The 19856-nt window shown below is 57.2% G+C and overlaps 1 protein-coding gene across 1 annotated transcript in view; it reads right to left on the reverse strand.

Moving 5' to 3' along the window:
- The window catches only part of IGSF21 (immunoglobin superfamily member 21), a 234698-nt gene that overhangs the window by 71225 nt on the left and 143617 nt on the right, over positions 1 to 19856 (reverse strand). Inside the window, exon 3 of the mRNA XM_087858262.1 lies at positions 5196 to 5317. Within this exon, the coding sequence (XP_087714388.1) occupies positions 5196 to 5317 (122 nt within the window). The remainder of the gene's footprint in view (positions 1 to 5195; positions 5318 to 19856) is intronic.

The raw sequence follows: 19856 nt of genomic DNA on the forward strand, positions 1-19856 counted from the left end.
TGGCCCCTGCCAGCCCCACACTGTGGTCGCCCCTCTCCCAGCTTACTCAGGTTTGGAAACTAAGTCCCAGGGCCGAGGAAGAGACAGACCTCCCTCCCCGTACCCAGGCTCATCTGGGGAGGGCTTTGTCTTCCCTCCCTGGCACAGCCAACCCCCCCTCCACATGGCAACCAGAGTGAGCTTTACAAGACATATCACTTCAGACCATGACCTTCAGCAGCTTCCGGGACACAGAGACTAAATGCCAGCTCGCTCCCTAAACTCTGGCCGCACTGGCCCTCTGGGAGCCCCTAGATTATGTCAAGCTTTCTCACCTCAGGACCTTTGCACTTGCTGTGCCCTCTACCTGGAATGCCCTCCATACCCCACCTCTGCCAGTGGCTTCTTTTTATCCTATAGATTCCTGCTGAGATGTCACCTCCTATAAGGGAACTCGTAGTCCCCCCCCCCCGCCACTCTCCCGCCGCATACTCTGTTATTCTTGTCATTCTCTGTCACGTTACCTTATTCCTTCAAACACTCATCGCCAACTGTCAATATTTTTCCTTATTCTTTTAAACATATTTTTATAGTCTGTCTCTCCTCACCCCCTACACTGCAAACCTCACAAGAGCAAGTCTGATTATGTCTTGCTCTCCATTTTATCCCCAGCACTGTCCCTGACATGTAGCGATTGCTCAATTCCTTTGTGATGAATGAAGGATGAAAACATTGGAGAAGGCGCGTGGTGGGGGGGGGGGCAAATGCTCCCTCCTACGTTTATCCAGCAGCAGGGAGAGCCGTGGTGGGAGAACACCATAGCTTCCACCACTCACTCATCCATCCCGCAAGCATCTACATATTGTCCTCAATGTTGTGGGGGTGAGGTGGGGGTGCTGGGCTGGGGCTGGGGAGACATTGGTGAAGACATCAGACCCAGTCCTCGTCCATGGGCTTTGAGTCTAGTGGGAGAGGCAGACTTTGAACACCTAGTGTCAGGGCATGGAGGGTATGGAGGGGAAGTACCCTGGAGTATCTGACTCTGTCTGGGCAGTCATGACTGGCTTCCTGGAGGAGGCAGTGTGCAAGCTGAACCTGAATGGATGAGTAGGGCCTTGGCAAAGGGAAGTGGGCAAGGCGTGGGAGGGGCAGGAGCACACTCAACCTCTTGAGTCTAGATTTCCCTCGCTGCCAAATTAGGGCCAGTGAAGCCCACTTGGTGCTCCTCAGGACATCCTGAACACGTGGAATGGGACAAGGGATTGCAGAGGACTTTGGGACATGGATGGATACATTCTGCAGGGATTAATGAGTTTTGCCCATACAGTCTTCCCCTCTGTGGGGGTCTATCCATCTGCTCCACCTGTTCTTGGCCTGGTGGGGCAGGTGCACGGGGGCTGAGGCACAGGGGTGAGGGGGTAGGTGAGGAGGACAGTGATATGCAGGAAGCCAGCAGGTAGAACCGTCACCCATATCATGCCTCCCCACTCAGGGGGGCCCCACAGAAGCAGACCCTGCGACAAGGATTCAGGAGCCAGTGGCTAATCTGCAAAGGTGTCCCCAGAAGCTGGGAAGGGAGTGAAGAACAGTGGGGAGGGAAGAAGCCAATACAGGTGCATCACAGAGGTCATTCTGGGGGAGCCGCTCAGCCTCACTCCTGCTGGGGAGCTCGAGGGGACAGTGAACATCCGAGTAGTCCCACCCAAGGGGCAGGGGGGCTGGGAGAGCCACCCAGCATCTCCCATCGGCCAAGGCTGCTCTGGGATGCCCATCGTCTGGCACGTCCACCTCACCCCATGAGCAAGCCGAGTGGGGTTCCGGCGGCCTGAGAAGCCTGCGGAGGGGTCAGGGTGCTGAAGGTGGGTGTGGACCTCTGCCACATCACCCTCGTCCCTTCCACGATGGCTCTTTCCCATCCTTCGGGCTTTGGTCAGCCATTTGGATGGCACCCCAGCACAGCGGTCCTTCCCTGGCACCGCACCCTACTTGCCCCTCATTATACAATCGCCATTTGAATTCACACCTTTGTGGAATATGTACCGATAAATTTACTTATGTCTTGCTTTCCTTGTTTACTGTCTTCCCCTCATGAGAGTTTAATGCCAGGTCTCTCTTGTTCCTCCCTGGATCCCTCAAGACACCTTCCACCATGCCAGGCTTCTAGTAAGTGCTCAATTAAATATCCTCTAAAGGAATAAATTACTGTCAGTTCCAAGCTGGGAGTTTAGATTCTGAGGTTCATTCTATGGACATTTGATAGATGGGGCCTCTGGGGCACCGGAAGGGGCGATGACCTGCCCAAGGTCATGAACTAGGGTGCCACACCTGTACCCCCTAGGAGGTAGAAGTCCCATCACCCCACCCGACGCCCATTCCTCCGGGAACCCCTCCAGTGGGAGGAGACGCTTTGGGAGTCCCTGGGGGCTCCTTTCAGCTGCCTGAGAATTGCTCTCTGCCAATTCTTGGTGATCTCAGCCTCCTTCTCCCCCTACTTTCCCCAGCTGAAGAGGAAGCCGCTCAGACAGCTGTGGAGCTGGGACTCTCTCTAGTCGAGATGCATTAATTTGTAAATATCTTCATTTATATGTAAATGAGGAGTCCCCCGCCCCGCCACCAGCCCTAATGGGGCCCTGCAGCCTGGAGCTCGGCAGCTCTCTGTGATCCGATTAGACTCCTTCCTTCCCTTCCCCTGTGGCCTCCTCGAGGTTCCTTTGCCCTGGTGCGCTCTGCCTGGGAGACCACCACTGGAGCCCAGGCTGGGGAAGGGAAGAGCCCTGGCCGCAAGTCAGCACTGCCGTGTGACCTTGGGCGTGGCCCCTCCCATCTGGGCCTCAGTTTCCTCAGTTCATGGGTAAGATGAGCAGAGCAGCATGGTGTAGGGACAGGGGGAGGTGGCGTGGGGTGAGATGCGGTCTGTGTCATTCCAGCTCCGAACCCCAGGGCAAGTCCCTTGACCTTGCTGAACTTTGACCATGGCTGTAAACCGGGGCTAGAGAAAACAATAACATCTGTGCGTGCAATTACAGGGTTTCTTTGTGAGGATTAGAAGAGCCAGAGGACACATAAGGGGCCTTTATGCGATCTGGAAAAAGGTGAGGGTGTTTTATGGTGGAAGAAGGGGGGCGGTTTCTGGGCAAGAATAGCAAACATGCACCGCTCAGCGACCATGGCAGCCCTTCGATGTGAATTAACTGGGGAACCCTTGCAAGGCTGCAGCAAGCTGCTCACTACTGTCATTCCCTTCTAGAGATCGGGCAATTCAGGCACAGAGTCCCCAAGCCTCGGTGACACTAACACAAGGGGGTGGAGGGGTCAGCATTGGAACTCAGGCCCCGGGACAGAAATCTCACTTAAATCCCACAATGATGGTGAAAAGCCGATCCGATTAAGTCTGCTTTACAGGTGAAGAAACTGACACACAGAGAGGTGGAGGCCCTCGTCCAAGGTCACTCAGTAGGAAGTGGCTGAGCTGGCTCTGAACCAGGTCTTTTGGGACCGGTACGGGGGCTGGGCTCTGGGTGCTCGGCTGACCACGAGGGGTAGGGGTCAGGGCTGTGCTAGTGGTCTTGGGCTTTCTTCTTGGCTTAGGACTCCGGTGGGGGGCTGGGAATGATGCGATCGGCTGGGGTGGGGGGCACTTCTCAGAGACCACGGTAACCACGTGGGGGTGGGGTGGAGGGGGCGGGTTTCTGGGAAGCAGCGGGGGTGCTCTGAGTGCTCACTCTGCAGAACCATCTGTGGCTCCCAGGACGGTTATTTTCTTCTCTAAAATGAGTTTTTCATCTTGATTGTAACTGGCTGGTCTTAGGTGTGCTTTAATATTTTAAGGAGCCCCAAATCCTTTCTGGAAGCAGGTACAGGGGAAATCATCGACATGAATAAAGGCATCCGTGCGGCCATTTGCACGCCTCTGCCTTGTCCCTTCACACCCGCATACTCACCGGATTCTCCCAGCAATAGCTGGTTCTGAGCTCCTGGCACAAAGTCAGGACAGGAGGGGGACCCCGAAAGGTCCACCCGAGGAGCACACCCACTTTCCATCTTACAAAGTGTGCAGGGAAGGATCACCTGCCAGATTCTTTCCACCGGGCTAGATGAGCCCTCTGCAACCTTCCCGTCCAGTTTTCTAATTTTATCCAGGGGGAAACTGAGGCCCCCAGGGCCGAGGAGCATACCCAGTCTCACCTTGTCAGTGCAAATTTCACCGTGCGCCCTCTATGTGCCAGACCTGCAGGCCGCTGCTTTCTGCCTGGGCACCAGGCAAAGTGTTTGGCTGCGTCGTGTGGGAAAATGGACATACGTGTGTCTTTGTGTGCACACGCGTGTGTGCAAGACTGTGCACGTGCAGTGCCCGTGTGGAGCCACTTTTCATGAACGCAGTGAGACTCCCCCCCATCTCATGGAGGGGTGGGCACCAGGGGACCAGCAGCCATCTGGCTTTGGGGGAGAGTCGCTCCGTAGGGCGAGGGGCAGCCTAAAGAAGGTGTCCCACAGGAGGGCATGCTTGAGCTGGGCCCTGAAGACTGATGAGGAGCTCACCCGGTCACCGAAGGGACAGCGGCAGTCTGGCAAATGAGTGGTAAGGGTAAAATAGGGTGGGGGCCTTTTAGAGAGTACATGAGGAGGGTGCGGAGCCGTGGTACCCACACACAGAGAGCATGGCAGGGCATGGAATGGGGTCTGCTACCTTAGAGTCTTCTAGAAAAGGGGTAGGGGTATACACAGTAAGTATCTCCACCCTCGAGGACTCTTTCCTCCTGTCCTGCTGCCACTTCTGACCTGGGGTCCACTTGTTTGCCTTGTGGGGCAGGGACCCGTGGGGGATGGGAGAGCGTGTTCTGCTCAGAAGCCAGGCAGAACGGGCCCACGTCCCAACTCTGTCCTTGCTGGTTGCAGGATGTGGGGCCCATTGCTTAGCCACTCTGGACCTCAGTGTCCCCACCCGGAAACTGGGTTTGGACAATCCACCTCGCAGGACTGTTGGAGGAGCTGGCTGGGGGGCCGATGTGGACGGTGGGCTGCACGGGGCAGACCTGCGATTTGACCCCTCCCCGCTCTTCCTTCCGGGGGATGCCCCTCAAGGCACCGGGTTCCCCTCTGCAGCGCAGCCCCCAGCCCTGCCTTCCAAGCCCATGGAGGAGGACCCTGAGAACCCCCAAGAGCATCGCAGGGCAGATGGGAAAGGGCTGGAGACGTGGCCCAGCGCGGCCCCTCACCTCACGGTGGACTGGTACACCAGGTCCTCTCTCTTGCGGTAGTTCTCCATGTGCGAGTAGTTGGTGGAGAACATGGCGTCAAAGGTGAAGATCTTCTGCTTGATGGTGCCGCCATCCGTCACCTACGACAGAGCACAGAGGCAGCTACAGGGGAGCGCCCGGCCAGCCCTTCACTCCAGACAGCGTGCGCAGGCTTGGGGGACACTGGGAGATGCAGAGGCCAGGACGCCCAGCACCCTGGTACCCTGGGAGAGGCCCCTCGGGGACATGTCACCGCCATCACTAGAACCCTTCCAGGTCCTCCCCACTCTACTGATGCGTAAACTGAGGCTCTGGAGTGGAGGGACTTCCTGAGGTCCTACGCCAGGAAGGCGCAGAGCTGGCTCTTCTCCCCGGCAATCATTTCTGGTGAATTCTGTCAGGGGTAGGCCTAGAATGGCAGAGCCCAGAGCCCAGCCCCCATCTGGGGATAGGGTCGTCACAGGGGGCTCCCTGGAGGAAGCGAGGTCTAAGTTGCCTTCCGAAGGAAGAGCAGGAGGCGGCCTGGCAAAAGGGGGGAGTGCTCTATAGGCAGAGGAGACAGACAGCAAGAGCAAAGGCCCTGTGGTAGGAAAGAGCAGATGTGCTCAGGAAAGAAGATGGTATTCAGAGCGCCTGGGGCAGAAAGGAAATGGTGAGAAGCCACAAGCGCCAGATTCTGGAGGGCCTGGGAGGTGGGAGAGCTCAACTGCCCCTGAAGGCAACACGGAAGAGGTCACCTTGGATTCTATTTGCGGTGAGGCCTTTCTGGAGGCAGGGGGCCCTTGAGGAGACTGGGGAGCACCCCATCTACTGACCTGGGGATGGAGCCCCCTCTGGACAGCACAGGGGCTCACCCTCCTCTAGCTGCCCTTGGGACAGGCCAGCAGGGAGGTCATGAGGTCCCCAGCTCCCCCTAGCAGCACGGGGCGGGGCCCGGGGCGGGGGGGAAACCTCAGGAGGTGATAATAAAGCCTGAGCTGGAAAACAAAGGCTGCTTCAGCACCCAGCTGTTCACGGCTGATTAAAAGTCGGACCCAAGCGTCCAAGTCGGACCCAAGCGTCCGTGCTCCCTGCTTGCCTCCCCACGCCACCGCTGCCTCCAGCTAATGAAAGTGTTACTCCACAAAGCAGCAAGGTATGTGTTGTCACTGTTTCAATTATTTATCTGTTTACTCGGCTGCAGTTTTCCCTACAGTTTTCCGCCCGCGTCAGCAATTCTATTATAGACCCGGAGCTTGCAGCCTCTCGCCGCTCAGCTGGGCTCCGCGCTAACAGCCCGCGACCAGGGAGGCCTCACGCCTGGGCCTGGAGATGTGGAATTAGCTCCCTGCGGCTTTGCGTGGTGGAGGCAGGGGGGCCGGCCGGGAGGGCGGTGGCCAGGGCCGGTTTTCTCCAAGGGCCTGGGCGCGGCGGGGGGGGCGGGGGGGGGGGACACTGAAAGCTGCTTGGATCGGTAGCCTTCCTGAGAGGACGGGCCTGGGTGCAGCTGAACTTCTCCAGGCACCTCCGGACCCAAGCTGACTTGGACCACATCTGTCTGGCCTATGTGGCATTGTGGCTGGTTTAGGGGACCCAAGTTCAATGCAGTCCAAGCTAGCCTTTATTGAGCACCGGCTGTGTGCCAGGCACGGGCCCACATCAGTATGTGTCACCTCCCCCAGCCCCCACCAGGGTCTGCAAGCTCATAAGGAGTAAAAAGGCCCCTAACAGTCCAGGGGGCCCCAGGGAGCCCCACAGGCTGGGTTAGAATGGTGATAAGCTTTTCCAGTGGTGGGGGGCCAGCAGTGGGACTCCCCACCACACGGTTTCTCCTTACCCCTCCCTAAGCTCACGCCCCTCTGACTCCTCTGGGCTTATCTTCAGCTCATACTCCTGCTTTGTTTTCCCCTGCGGGGCTGTGCGCTCTCAGCTCCCCGCCTCTTCTGCAGCCCGGCGCCTGGCTTCCTAGAGAGGGGACACCAAGACTAAGGGATGAGGGAGGAAGAGCATCAAAGCTCCTTCAAACCAGGGCCCTCAGCGGGGGGATGATTTCGCCCGCTCCCCAGGGGCCGTTTGGCAAGGAGTGGAGCCATTCTTGGTGTCACAGGCGGGCGGGACGGTGGTTTGGTTATGGGCATCTGGCGGCAGAGAGCAGGGTGCCGTAACCATCCCACGACACACCGGATGACCCCAAAGAATCACCTGGCCCCAGACGAGAAATGTGCCATCACTTTGGGAGGACCCACAGTGCCCCTGGGAAGTGGATGGAACGGACAACAGCTTGCCCATTTTGCAGATGAAGAAACTGGGGCTTGGAGAGGAAAGGGGATGCAGCTGAAGACACATGCGGGGGCTCCTGGCGTGGCTCTGGCTCCCGTGGCAGGGCTGCCCTCTCCCCACCACCGCCAGGAGGGCTGGGGGGGCCCCCCAGGGGCTGAGGATGGAGTAGCTGCTCTCAGCGCCCCCTTCACCCCCAGGTAGCCTGCTCCTTAGTGGGAGGACACCCGGAGCCCCGCGGGAGTCTGGAGGAATGTTCTCCCCACGTCGTAAAAGTGGAAGGCGTCCTGCCCGTGTGACTTGCAGCCTTGCCTCCTTCAGGTACCGCTTTTTTATCTCCTCCTAAAATGCGGCAGCCCTTATCGTCCCAATCTCAAATATCACTCCATTTTTTTTATTATACAAAGGAGAAAAAAATCTGTCAGTAAAACTGTCCCCTCAAATTTATTCGCCAGGACCAAGGATTTTATTACTAGGAAAATACACCTGCACCCCACACGTCCACACATACCCACACACCCCAGCTAAAGCCCTGAAGAATGATCTGAGTGGTAAATCACAGTTTCGGGCCAAGGGACCGGGGAGTTTCAAGGACGCCCCGGTTTTCCTTTGGCTTTATTTACATCTTTTTTCCTGGGGCCGCGTCTGGGGCCTCTCTGTCAGCTTAGGAGTAAATCACTCCTTCCCCGTTAAAAGCAGCCTCAGACAGCCTGAGACGGGGCTCTCCTGTGGCCCAGCCGTGATAGCCGTGCAGCGGGCTCCCGCCCTCCCTCCTCGGCCTCAGGGAGGGCTCCGAAAGGGCTGGCCTTGGAATGCACCCTCAGGTCCCAGGCCAGTGGGAGAGTGGCTATTTGCAAGGAGGTTATTGTCACTGAGAAGAGGGAGAGGGGCTATCACAGGCTGTGGGGCAGTGGGCACGGGGAGCCACACCTTCTCTTTAATTCTGGAAACACTGCCCCAGACCTAAGACCTGCAGGGACCCTTCCAGGCCCCATGGGAGAGGAAGGCCCAAATTTCAGATGCGGTGGCAGCCTGGTGGGGATGCATGGTCCACAGGACACTGAGAGACCAGAGCCGGGGAAACATGGCTGTAGCAACAGATATTTGCCAAGTGTTATCTGATGCCCACAGAGGAGCCAAGGATTCTTTTTTTGGGGGGGAGGGGTGATCACAGAAGGCTTCCCGGTGGAGGTGGTCCCCTTTAGAGAGTGCTTAGTCCCAGGCTGGTGCTCCCCGCCTCTGGGAGACTCTGGAGCAAGCAGCAGGCTGATTTCTTCCACCCCCAGTAGAATTCTTGATTCTGTTACGTTGTGCACTTCACTTCTCCAAGACTTTGTTTCCTCATCTGTAAAACGGGACCCTTCTTCTGGGTCCCTTGCCACCCTCCAGGGCTGGGGGACAGAAGAGCTCTTACTGGAAAGCCAGAGGATGCAGAATGTCGTAAATGAACGAAGGGGGCCCGCCTGGCAAGCGAGGACTGGAGCCGACCAGATGCTGTCGTGGAAAGCCAAGGCCCAAGAACGCACGGGTTCTCCCTCCCCAGAGGGGGATGAACTTGTGGGTTCATTCATTCACACAACAGATTTGTATTGAACCCATAAATAGGTCCTTGAATGCGAGCTATTCCTCGAACATAACCTCTATGAGGGCAAGGTCTTTCTCTGTCCTGTTCATTGCTCTGTCCCCACACCTGTATCTTGCAGATAAAGAAACTGAGGCCAAGAGAGAGGCAAGTGGATGCCCGGGTCACAGGGGCAGACAGTGGTGGAGATGAGCCCTCAGCACAAATGAGTTGAAAAGAGACGAGTAGGGCATTCATTGTGAGGTTGAGGGTGTGGGGCAAGCGCAGAAGCTGGGGGCTCACATGGCCCTCGACAGTCAGGTGCCAGCTCTGCCCCTTCTGGCTTAGAGCCGTGTGATCTTGGAGAGGTCTCTGCGCCCCCGCCTCCTTGTCTGCAAAACGGGAGCCCTGGCAGCACCCTGTAAAGCACTCATGCGAGGATGCGGCAACACGGTGGCATGCACGGCGCCCCCAGAGGCTCGCCTGGCAGCTGGCGACATAAACAGGGGTCGAAATAGTAGCAGCCAGCATTCCTGCGCTGCTTGCCAGGGGCCAGGCCCTGTTAACAAACCGAACTCAGGTAATTCAATGCATATTAGCTGCTATTATTTGTTTTCCCTTGGGTCCAAAGTGCGGCGGGTGGTCAGGACGCGCAGACTCCAGCAGAGGCAGCAGGCACATAGTAGGTGCTTGAGAATGTTTGGTCCCCCCCCCCCCGACAGCATCTCAGCCATGATTTCCCAGAATGATCACCCCTGGAAGGGGTGGAGGAAGCAGAGACCCGGGTTCTGTATCCCACAGGCTGGCCTCTGCACTGCTCCCCTCTCTGGGCCTCAGTTTCCCTAAGTGCCGGACGAGAAGATTTGGGGCAGGGTGACCTCTGAGGACCATTTTGACTTGGAATGCCCACATGCTCTGATTCTAGAACCGCCAGCCCCGGAGACCGCAGCTGCTTCCACTCTGGCCTTGCTCACCAGGACTCAGCAGCTGCACACAGAACCCGAGGCTGTGGACCCTTGTCCCAGGGCCCTGGCTGGCCCCCACCAGCAAATCTGGCGTTCAGCCAGGCTGATTTTCAAGCAAAGCCACCAAAGCGTGGCAAACGGACTTAGTCCAGCCAGCAGTACGGCCGGCCGGGGTTTTTCATTTGAAAAACAAATGCCTCCAACTCGACCTCCTCACCATCGTCCCTGGGTGCTATCGTCCGGAAGAGAGAGAGAGAGGGAAAAAAAAAAAAAGAAAGGGGGAAAAATCACCTCCTCCACCCCCAACCTCCTTCTCTTTGTGTTCCACAAAACCAATTACAGGTTGGAAATAGCTGTAATAAACTTGATATCCCACTTATGGGCCAATCCCGCCGCGGCTGGAAAGTGTAATAGTGGCGGGGAGTGAAAACCGCTGGTGTATTTTGCTGGAGCTGTTTAAATTGCCTGCCTACATTATCCCGGCTCCTCTCCAGCCAGGAAGGAATTTGCTCTCCTGGAAATGGAGCAGCTGAGGTCTCTGTGGCTGGGCAGTGAGGGGGGGGTGTGGTGCAAGGAGGGTTTTAATGAACTGATTAGACATGGGAGAGGGGACGGTGTCTGGGCTCTCGCAGTCGGGCGGCCCGGGGTTTGAATCCCAGGGCGGGAAGCTTACAGGCAGCGCCCCTGCCGTAAGTTGGGCAAGAACCATGAAGCCCTGCAGGGTTGTTGTTGGGGGGGAAGGGGGGAAGGGACATTTAATTGGACAATGCAAGTGGCCAGCACCGGGTGGAGTGCTGCGCCCAGCACGAGTCTTGGGCCTTGGCTCTGCGGGGGGCACTGTCACTGCCTGGCCTGAGCCTGTTTCCTCATCTGTAAAATGAGGGATGGGACCTGAACTTGTGCCCCAGAGTTGTTAGAAATACTCAAAGAAAGGAATATATGTGAAAGCATCTCATAGAACATGCATTTACTGCTCCGTTCCTAGTACTGTGGTAGGTGATGAGCATTCTAGAAACTTCTGCCGCGGAACCATCACCTTGAAGTCCCTTCCCGCCTCACTCAGCTTCCCATGCAAAGAGGGCAGCAGATCAACCAGCGTTCCTAATGGGCTTACTTAGATCAAGTCAGAGTAGAGCTCAGGCCATGGAGCCTGCGAGCATCCCTTTGCGGACTGAGCTCTTTCGTGAGTGGCGCGGGATTCGGGAGCCCAGCCGTGAACACAGCACGTGCGACAGGGAAGAAACGCGACCACCTCACTGACATTTCAGTGGGGGTTTTCTGACTCCTCCAGCAGAACCTGAGCTCAGGAGCCTCGGACTTCATCTTGTTCGGTGTGCTCCCCAGCTCCCAGAGCGCTGTCTAGTGCAGAGGGGACTCTCGGTCAATATTTTTATAGAAACGGACAGCGTTTTTCTAGGCGCAAAACCTGGGGCCAGGGAAGGGCTGCCACTCGCCCAGGCGGCCCAGCTGGTAGGCAGAGTGGTGGAGATTCGAACCTGGGTCTGATTCCAAGGTCCAGATACGAAGTGATCCAGACGGCAGGGTCGGATGAAGTGTTGGGCAGGGGGCATAGAAGGGAGGGGGCATCTAGGCAGAGAGAAGGGTGGGCACAGGAACAGCGCAAAAGGCCACCTGCCCACTCAGGGAGGAGGGAGAAAACGGCGGTGGGAGGAAGAGGGGCCAGAGAGGCCGCGCCCCATGGCCTGCTGTGTAGGGCAGGGGCACAGAGCTCCTGGCTTCTTTGTCGCCATGGTGACTTGGGGCCACTCCCCCCCCCCAGACCCCTGCCCACCTGCTCTCCACCTCCAGTCTGCCCTTGCAGCTCCTGGGCCTGAGAGCTGGGCCAGAAGAATCGCCCCAGAGAGGGTAACGCAGGCTCCCCCGGGGCCTGGGGGAGGTGGATGCCAGATCCCCAAGGACAGAAGGAGGGACATCTCCGAGGCCAGTGCCACCTACGTCTCTGGATGGTCAGATTCCACCCCTGCTCCGTCTCCCTTGTGAGTCCTGGCTCCTGGCAGGGCCAGGCTCGAGGTAATTGGCTTCCCCTGTGTGTGCGGCAGCTCCGGTTTTGACAGAGACAGCTGGTGTCATAAATTGCTCTGTCTCATCTGGTTATTGTGTGATGGCAGACAGCAGCTCAGGGTGGGGAGTGGGGCGGGCTGGGGGCTCGGGGGGCCGATGAGCAGGGCAGGCAGGAGAGCGGCTGCTGGCTTCATGGGCCCCGCACACGTGGGCAGGTGCACATGCAAGCTTGAGGATGTGTGTGTGTGTGTGTGTGTGTGTGTGCAACTAGTGTGAGCACAGGGCCGCGGGGGCGCCCGGAGCCGCTGGAGGCCAGCTCACGAAGGGGAGCCCCCGTGTGAATGAGAAAGCCTGTGGTCTGGGGGCGTGGGTGTGTACGTGTGTGAGCAGGGGTGAGTATACAAATCTGTGTGTTTCTGGCTGCATACAAGGATGGGTGTGCGTGCGTGCATGCATGGGCAGCAAAGTAATGGTGAGAATGTTTGCTGGAGTTCTAAATGGTTGGGGAAGAACACAAGGGCTTGTGGGTGTGTAAGAGAGACCGTGTGTGTGCGGGCTCAGGGTTGTGTGTTAGGCTGTGGATTCATGGTATGTGTGCACTTGTATGTGCACGAGTGATGCCTACACACACAGCATCAGCCCAGTTTACACACCCTGCTCCCTGCCCTGGCCTGGGGGGATGGAGGATGTCAGCGAGGGTGCGTGTGTGTGGTGGGTATGTTTTTGAGAAAAGCCAGGCTAGAAGACACCATCGCACCAAACCCCGGCGCTGTGCAATCTCGCAGCCCCACCTGTCAGGTGCAAAGGCGCAGGTCAGAGCCCAACCACCTGAGCCCTCCCAACTCCGCCAGACACAGGCTGCTCTGAGACGTCCCTCCCCATCTTCTGAGCATCCCCAAACCCACACTGCGGGGCTAGCAGCCAAGAGGCAGGGGAGACAGGAGGACCCGGGTACATGCTAGGTGCTCAAAATTCTGTGTACAGCAGGACCACCCGGCTGGGTGGGAGTAGGGCTTGAAAATGCTGATTTCTTTGAAAGCGCACCCCAGAGGTTCAAATTCTGTGAGTCCTGGGTGGAGTGTGGATTTTGCATTTCTTAATAAGCCCTGTTGGGTCAGTTGGATGCAGGGGCTGGGCACAAAAAGAGGGACACTCTGCTCTAACCCCCGGACCCTCCCCCAATGAGGGCCACTTTGCAGCTTTCCCAGGTGGCTGTCAACGGCCAGACCCTTGGTGCCCTGGGAGCAGGAAGGTCCCTTGACTGACCCAAGTAGACCCCTTACTTTACAGAAGGCTAAACTGAGGTCCAATGAGGAGAGGGACACGTCCAGGGTCATGCAGGAAGCAGGCGGCAGGGCCAGGAGAGCCAAGTCCTTGGCTTTGAAGAACCCGTCTTTGTGTTCATGCCGTTGATGCTTGGAATCCAGACCCCAGAGAGCGAGGGTCCCCATTGAGTGCTGTACAGCTGTGGCACTGGGGGTGTTCTAGTCAGGGGGTCATATCCCACTCCCTGCTGCTCCTGACAAGAGCCGCAGCATTGGCGGTGGGCTCCAGGGTCACGGGGATGGCTTCTTTCCCAGTATAGCTAACACCCTCTTCTCCCGCGTTCTGGAGGGCGGCGCTGGGACGGAGGAGGGAAGAGGGGCTTTGCCCCATTTCTCTCTCCCTGAAGGCCATTCCTCCTTCCCTGCCCTCGGCTTTCAGCCCCTCATCTGTTCATTCACCTGTTTATTCATTCAGCACCCCTGGGGGTCAGCCCTGTGGACAGAGGGTGGCATCGGACATGGGCCTGGCCCTCAAGGAGCTCACAGGAAGGGCTGGCAGGGCCACCACACAGAGAAACACCAGCCACCTGGGCTTGCCCCGCCGTGGCTGCCCGGTGTGCAGTGAGCTGTGCCTCGGAGGACGGGGAGAGTCGAGGGGAGCAGGACATTCGCGCCACGGAGACCGCTGGGCAAAGGCATCTCAGAAGGCGAGGTGCAGGCGAAGAGTGAGCGAGAGCGCAGGGTGGGTTCCGTGGGACGCAGTGGGGGCTCGGGGACTCGGAGCTCAGTGGGGAGGCAGGTTGGGGGCAAGCCGTATTTCACACACATGGAGTCTGGGTTTGGTGCCAGCAGTCAAGCCCCCAGGTCCAAATCTCATCCAAGTCATTTCTCATCTTCCTGCCTCAGTTTTCTCTTTTGCAAAATGGGGATAAACAGTAGGGCCAGCTCATCGCGGCGGCTGGAGGATAAACTGAATTTTCCCAGCTAAAGGACTTGAAAAGTGGTTGGCGTACAGTCAATGCTGTAATTACACGTTAGCTGATTGGTTGTAAAATGCTTAGCATGGTGGATATTACATGGTAGATAGTATTATTGCTATGATTTTCTGAGAGGGAGATAGGGAGCCATGGAAGGCTTCAAGCAGGGGAGGGGCAGTTCACGCCAGGGTCAGAAAGCCCCCCTGGTGGGAACACCAGGGTGTTTCCCTGTTGCAGGTGGACAAGAGATCCAGGGGCAAGCAGGTCTGCACTTGGAAAGAGGCCATTAGCACAAAGAGAAAAGACCCTTTGCAGGCTTCCAACTTGACTTTCGGGTCCCACGAGTCAGAGGCGCAGGTGTGTGTTGCGGTGCGGGCATCGGCTGAGTCCTGTCTGCTCCCCATGTCTGTGTATCTGTGTGGGAGGCTCTGGCCCCCATCCCCTGCCAGTGACACCCCCCGTGACGTCCATCCCTCAGTGGCTACTCTCCGCACTCAGTGCCTATGCCATCACTGGGGCTGCCCGTCAGCGAGCACACCTGTGGGCCGATCGTGGGGACAGATGCCAGCTTGTGCTCATCTGGCTGACCATTGCAGTCAGGAGGGCTGCCAGTCCTCAGGGAGGGCCCTCGCTGTGCCAATCTGCTGGCCCTCCACGCTCCGCGGGCGCTGCCGACAATCCGGCCTGTGTCAGCATGATCAGCCGCCGGCGGAGCCGTGGCCGTGGCCGACCAGCCGCCCATGCCAGCCTGCCCACCTGCTAAACAAGGGGCGGAGCGCGCCAGCGAACATTGCTAGGCTGGCATATCCTGCCCGCTGTAATTAGCGCGTGGACTTGCGGGCAGTCCGGCCCAGTGGAGCCTGTCTGTCCGTCTGCAGCCGCCCGGTCAGCCCCAGCAGCCTGCTAGAGAGAAAGAGTACCGCGCTGGGAGCCAGGAGGCTGGGGCTCCGTCTCTGCTCAGCCACCAACCGGCAGTGGAGGCTGGCAATTGGCGTTCTCTCTCAGCCTCCATTTCCTCATCTGTCAATGGGGTGGAGACGGCTAATCTCTAACCTCTCATCGCTTCCCGGGCCTCCGTGCCAGTGGTGTTAGCAACAGGCACATTCTGGGGGGCAGAATTCTGCCCTGGAGCGGTCACACTAGGGCTTATCCAGAGACGTTCCTTTATCCCTTCCTTCAGCAACGACACATTGTGTCCCTAATATGTGCTCGGGGCTGTTTTAGGTGCAAGGGATAAAACCACGAACGGAGCAGAGTCCCTCTTCTGCTGGAATCCACGCTCCAGCGGGAGGAGACAGACACGAAATCAAGTTAAGGAAGACAGAAGACACGTATCGGATTGGGACACGTGTCATGCAGACAATTAAAGGAGAGTGATGGATGCAAGGGGTGGGGGCCATGGCACATTAGGTGGCCCAGGAGGCCTGTTTCGGGAGGCCACATCTAAGCTGAAGCTCCAGTGAGGCCGGGTCAGGCTTGCTTGGGAAGAGTCAGGTTGCTTCCACCCGCTCCCTAGGAAGTCCTCTTTGTTAATGCTTCTGGGTTCTCATTTCATCCCCGCGACACCCCTCTGGGCAAGGCTGCCTGCATCTTACAGACGGCGGTACAGAGGCTCAGGGAGGTGAACGGGCTTGCCAGCGTGCCCACAGTCCAGATCCAGCTTGGCAAATACCACCCTCTCTCTACTGCGTCTTTACAACTGACGTTCACCTTCCCGAAAACCAGTCTTAGTGTCTGTGACAGACGGAGTGACCTTCCACGAGTCACTGGTGTCCTACTCCCTGGCTTCATCCTCTAGCTTCATGTTTTATTCCTCCAATATTTGATGGTGAATATTTGAATATTTTCAAACGTACAGGAAATCATAAAGAAGTTTAAAACCAACACCCGGGCACCTGCTACCTAGCTTCTATGACAGCTACCTCGCCAAGCCGGCTTTGTCGCAGACTTCCCCTTCTCCTCATCCCTCCCCGTCCTTTGAGGCAAAGTTGCAGACATCAGTCCCCTCTGCCCCTAAATGCTTCAGTACACCTGTCACCAATTAGAGTTCAATATTTATGTGCCATTCTCCTCTTTGAGTGTTTGAATGTATGTTCAACGAAATGCACGAATCTCAAAGAGAAACACATACATCTGTGTAACCCAAACCCCTCACACGATGTACATCACCATCATTCCAGAAAGTTCCTTCTTCCCCTCCCAGTCAATCGTTGCCCCCAGAGGCAACCAGTATTCCAATTTTTCTCACACCATTTTTTCCGGTTCTAGAGTTTCAGGGAAGTGGAATCGTACAGCATGTAGTATCTAGTGAAAGCTCTGGGCTCCCAGCGTATTTCTGAGATCCACCGATGTTACTCTGTGTACTCACAGTCCAGTCCTTTATTTATTTATTTATTTATTTATTTATTTATTTATTTATTTATTTGACAGAGATAGAGACAGCCAGCGAGAGAGGGAACACAAGCAGGGGGAGTGGGAGAGGAAGAAGCAGGCTCCCAGTAGAGGAGCCTGATGTGGGGCTTGATCCCATAACGCCGGGATCACGCCCTGAGCCGAAGGCAGATGCTTAACGACTGCGCCACCCAGGCGCCCCCAGTCCAGTCCTTTCTATCATCGAGTCGTCTTCCACTGGAGGAAGACACCACCGTGCATGTACTCTTGCTAACAGACACCTGGACAGTTTCCAGTTTGTCTCTACCACGCACGCTGCGGCTAAGAGCATCCTTATACAGGGTTCTTACTGGACGTATGAGTTTATTCCACCTGCTACTGCTTTGTTGGCCAAAGGGTCAGTTCAATTCAACAAGCATTTCCTGAGAACCTACTATGTGTAGGGCCCTGTGCTAGACACCGAGGTGAGGGACCCCAGCCTGGGCGGGGGTCTTGGGCTCTGAAAGCTCGAAGCAGGCACAGCATGTCAGATGCATGGGACCCAGGGCTCTGTGCCCGTCACCATGTGCCATCCTCTCAACAGCTCTGTGGGGTGCTCAATGGGACCCCAGTTTTCAGAGGAGGCAACCGAGGCCAGAGTGACAAAGCGACCTGTCCAAAACCCGTCCAGACTCAGGGTGACGCTAAGCCATGCTCTTTCCTTTGTCCTGCATGAGGCAGGAGCAGCAGCCCCAGGAGGCCAGGTGGTCTGTTCAAGGTCACACAGGCAGTGTGGTGACAAGAACATCGGGCTCTTTCCCAACACCGTTCTGGTTCCATCTTGGGGATCTGCAGATAAGGTGTCCGTATGTGCTGGACCAGCATTCCCTTCCAGAAACAAGGCTGGGAGAGCTGAGTTGTGCAAAGCCTTGACTATTTGGGTGTATCTGTGTCCAGGGCATGAGCCCATCGGAGCAAACTTGTCCTCTCTGCCCGCTATTCTGGGAGCACAAGGTTAAGGGTCCCAGGAGTCAGGCAGATGCCGGAGTGTGAGCCTCTGGCATAGAGTGGGAAGTGGGGAGCCAGTGTTGAGATGGGGGGGCTATGCAGGCCCAAAGTCATTTATTTATTTATTTGGGAGCAAGCGAGCATGAGTCAGGGGAGGGGCAGAGGGAGAAGCAGACTCCCTGCCAAGTGGGGAGCCCTATCTGGGGCTCAGTCCCAGAACCCTGAGATCATGACCTGAGCCGAAGGCAGACGCATAACCTACTGAGCCACCCAGGTGCCCCGAAAGCCATTTAATTAAAAAACACCCCCCCCCCATGTGTATCTAACCAACTCAATCTACAGGGCAAGTTTGGCCCCGGACAATGGTTCTGTGAGCCGAACTCTAAGCAAAAGAAAGTGATGATGATGATTGGAGGAGGGGGGTTAAAGATGGAGCCTCATCCTTTGACACCCCCGTCTCCCTCCCTTTGAAACCGGGCACGCTCTTTGCCAATGGATATGCAAAAGGGGCAAAAGTCCATGTCCATGCCTTAGGAGGCTGGCAGCCTCCACTTCTGGCCTCCGACTCTGGTCCTGCAAGGGCACGTGAACGGGGAGGGGATCTTGCGGGGCCCAGCCTTCCAGCCGTGCCCCACACGCTGCCCCACAGGGGTGAAGCCGCCTTGACCTTCCAGACAAGACCATTCCAACTGAATACTACCCCGTGGCCCCAGCTGATGCCACTGGAAGTATTAGAATGGCCCGGCCAGCCCTGCTTGAATTCCTGGCCCGAGTAGCCGTGCAAGATAATAAACTAGTTGTTGCTTTTAAAGCCGCTGTGATTTGGGATGGTTTGTATGCAGTGATACCCAGAGCGGCTTGTTCAGCCTCCCGTCAAGGGGGAGCTCGGTGTCAGCCCCCACCTGCACAGGAAGTGCCCGCGCAGGCTCCGACTGGGTGTGAAAGCCTCTATTTGACCAGAGCCACAGTGGATTGATGGGGGGGGAGGGAGGTGGTGTCAGGCAGGGTCCGGCAGGAAACAGATGGCCCATGCACAAAGGGTACAGGGCAGACATCAAGAGCAGGATTATTTGCAAAGACGCAAGCAGGGCTAAGGCATCCCAACGAGGCTGGGGTGGTCCCTGGGTGGGGGCCAGCGGGAGATACTGCTTCTCTAAGGAGCAGAGGGAAAGGGACAAAGGAGTGGGAGTTTCACCTGCACCAAGAGAAGAGCAGCTGAAGCAGAATGTCCACCCCCTCCCCTGCCAACAAGAGCTTAGGAGGAGGGAGAAGAATCTGGGAGGGAAGAGCCAAGTAACAAGGACCCTGCTCGCCCATCACCTGCAGGTGCCTCCCGTTGGCCAGAGGCAACGGGAAGCTGGTGGGCAAGGAAGCCCAGTGATGCCGCCGGTCCAGGTCTGCCTCTGGGCACAAAGAAGGGTGGAGAAAGATGAGGTGAGTCAGGGAAGCTGTCCACAGAGGGACAGAGGGCATGGACATCCGTCTAGGGACCCAGGGGGCTGAGCGTGAGAGGCCACCCAGGGTAGGGGTTTCCGCGAGATGCTGTGCCTCGTCTGGCTGTCCCAAAGTGGGGGAGAGCAGGGTCCCTTCCCCCACCGCCCCCTCCTCTGACGGTTCCCCAGGGGCACGCGGAAAACAGCGCCGCCAGAGAGATTCCCATAAACTGTCATGTTTCTTCCCATGGCTGCCTCACATCTGATCACCAAGGTGCACCCGGCGGGGAGACAGAGCTGGGCCTGTCTCTGCTTTTTCATCACAGCCAGGCCCCGTGAAAGGGGGGAGGCAGGGGAGCTGACAAAGGTAGGCTGGTCCTCCACCCTGTTGGCTTGGGGCTTGGAGACTCTGAGTCCGGACCTAGAGACCTGGGTTGAGATTTCTCCCAGAACCTCCCAGGACAGTCTTCTGGTTTTCCGTGGGAGGGGCTGCCCACCCCCGGGGCCAGCTCCACAGCGCACCGTCCATGGGCTCACACAGGGCCCTGTCCTAGAGGGCCTCATGCTCTTTTGAATGCTTTGCTGTTGCCTTCCTGAAATTTATAATCAGTTTTGAGGGAAGGACTCCCCATCTTTTTGCACCAGGCCATGCCCATTAGGTAGCCAATACTGTTTCCAAGCAAGCCAGAGGTTTCTGGGCCTTCCCTTGGCCCGATTCCTTATCTAGACCAGGACTCTGCAAATGTTCTGTGTTTGTAAGTATTCTAGAATTTTCAGACTAGG

The sequence above is a fragment of the Ursus americanus genome, chromosome 33 (genome assembly GCF_024610735.1).
Source record: "Ursus americanus isolate L20-20 chromosome 33, mUrsAme1.1.p, whole genome shotgun sequence".
Classification (NCBI taxonomy): Eukaryota; Metazoa; Chordata; class Mammalia; order Carnivora; family Ursidae; genus Ursus; species Ursus americanus.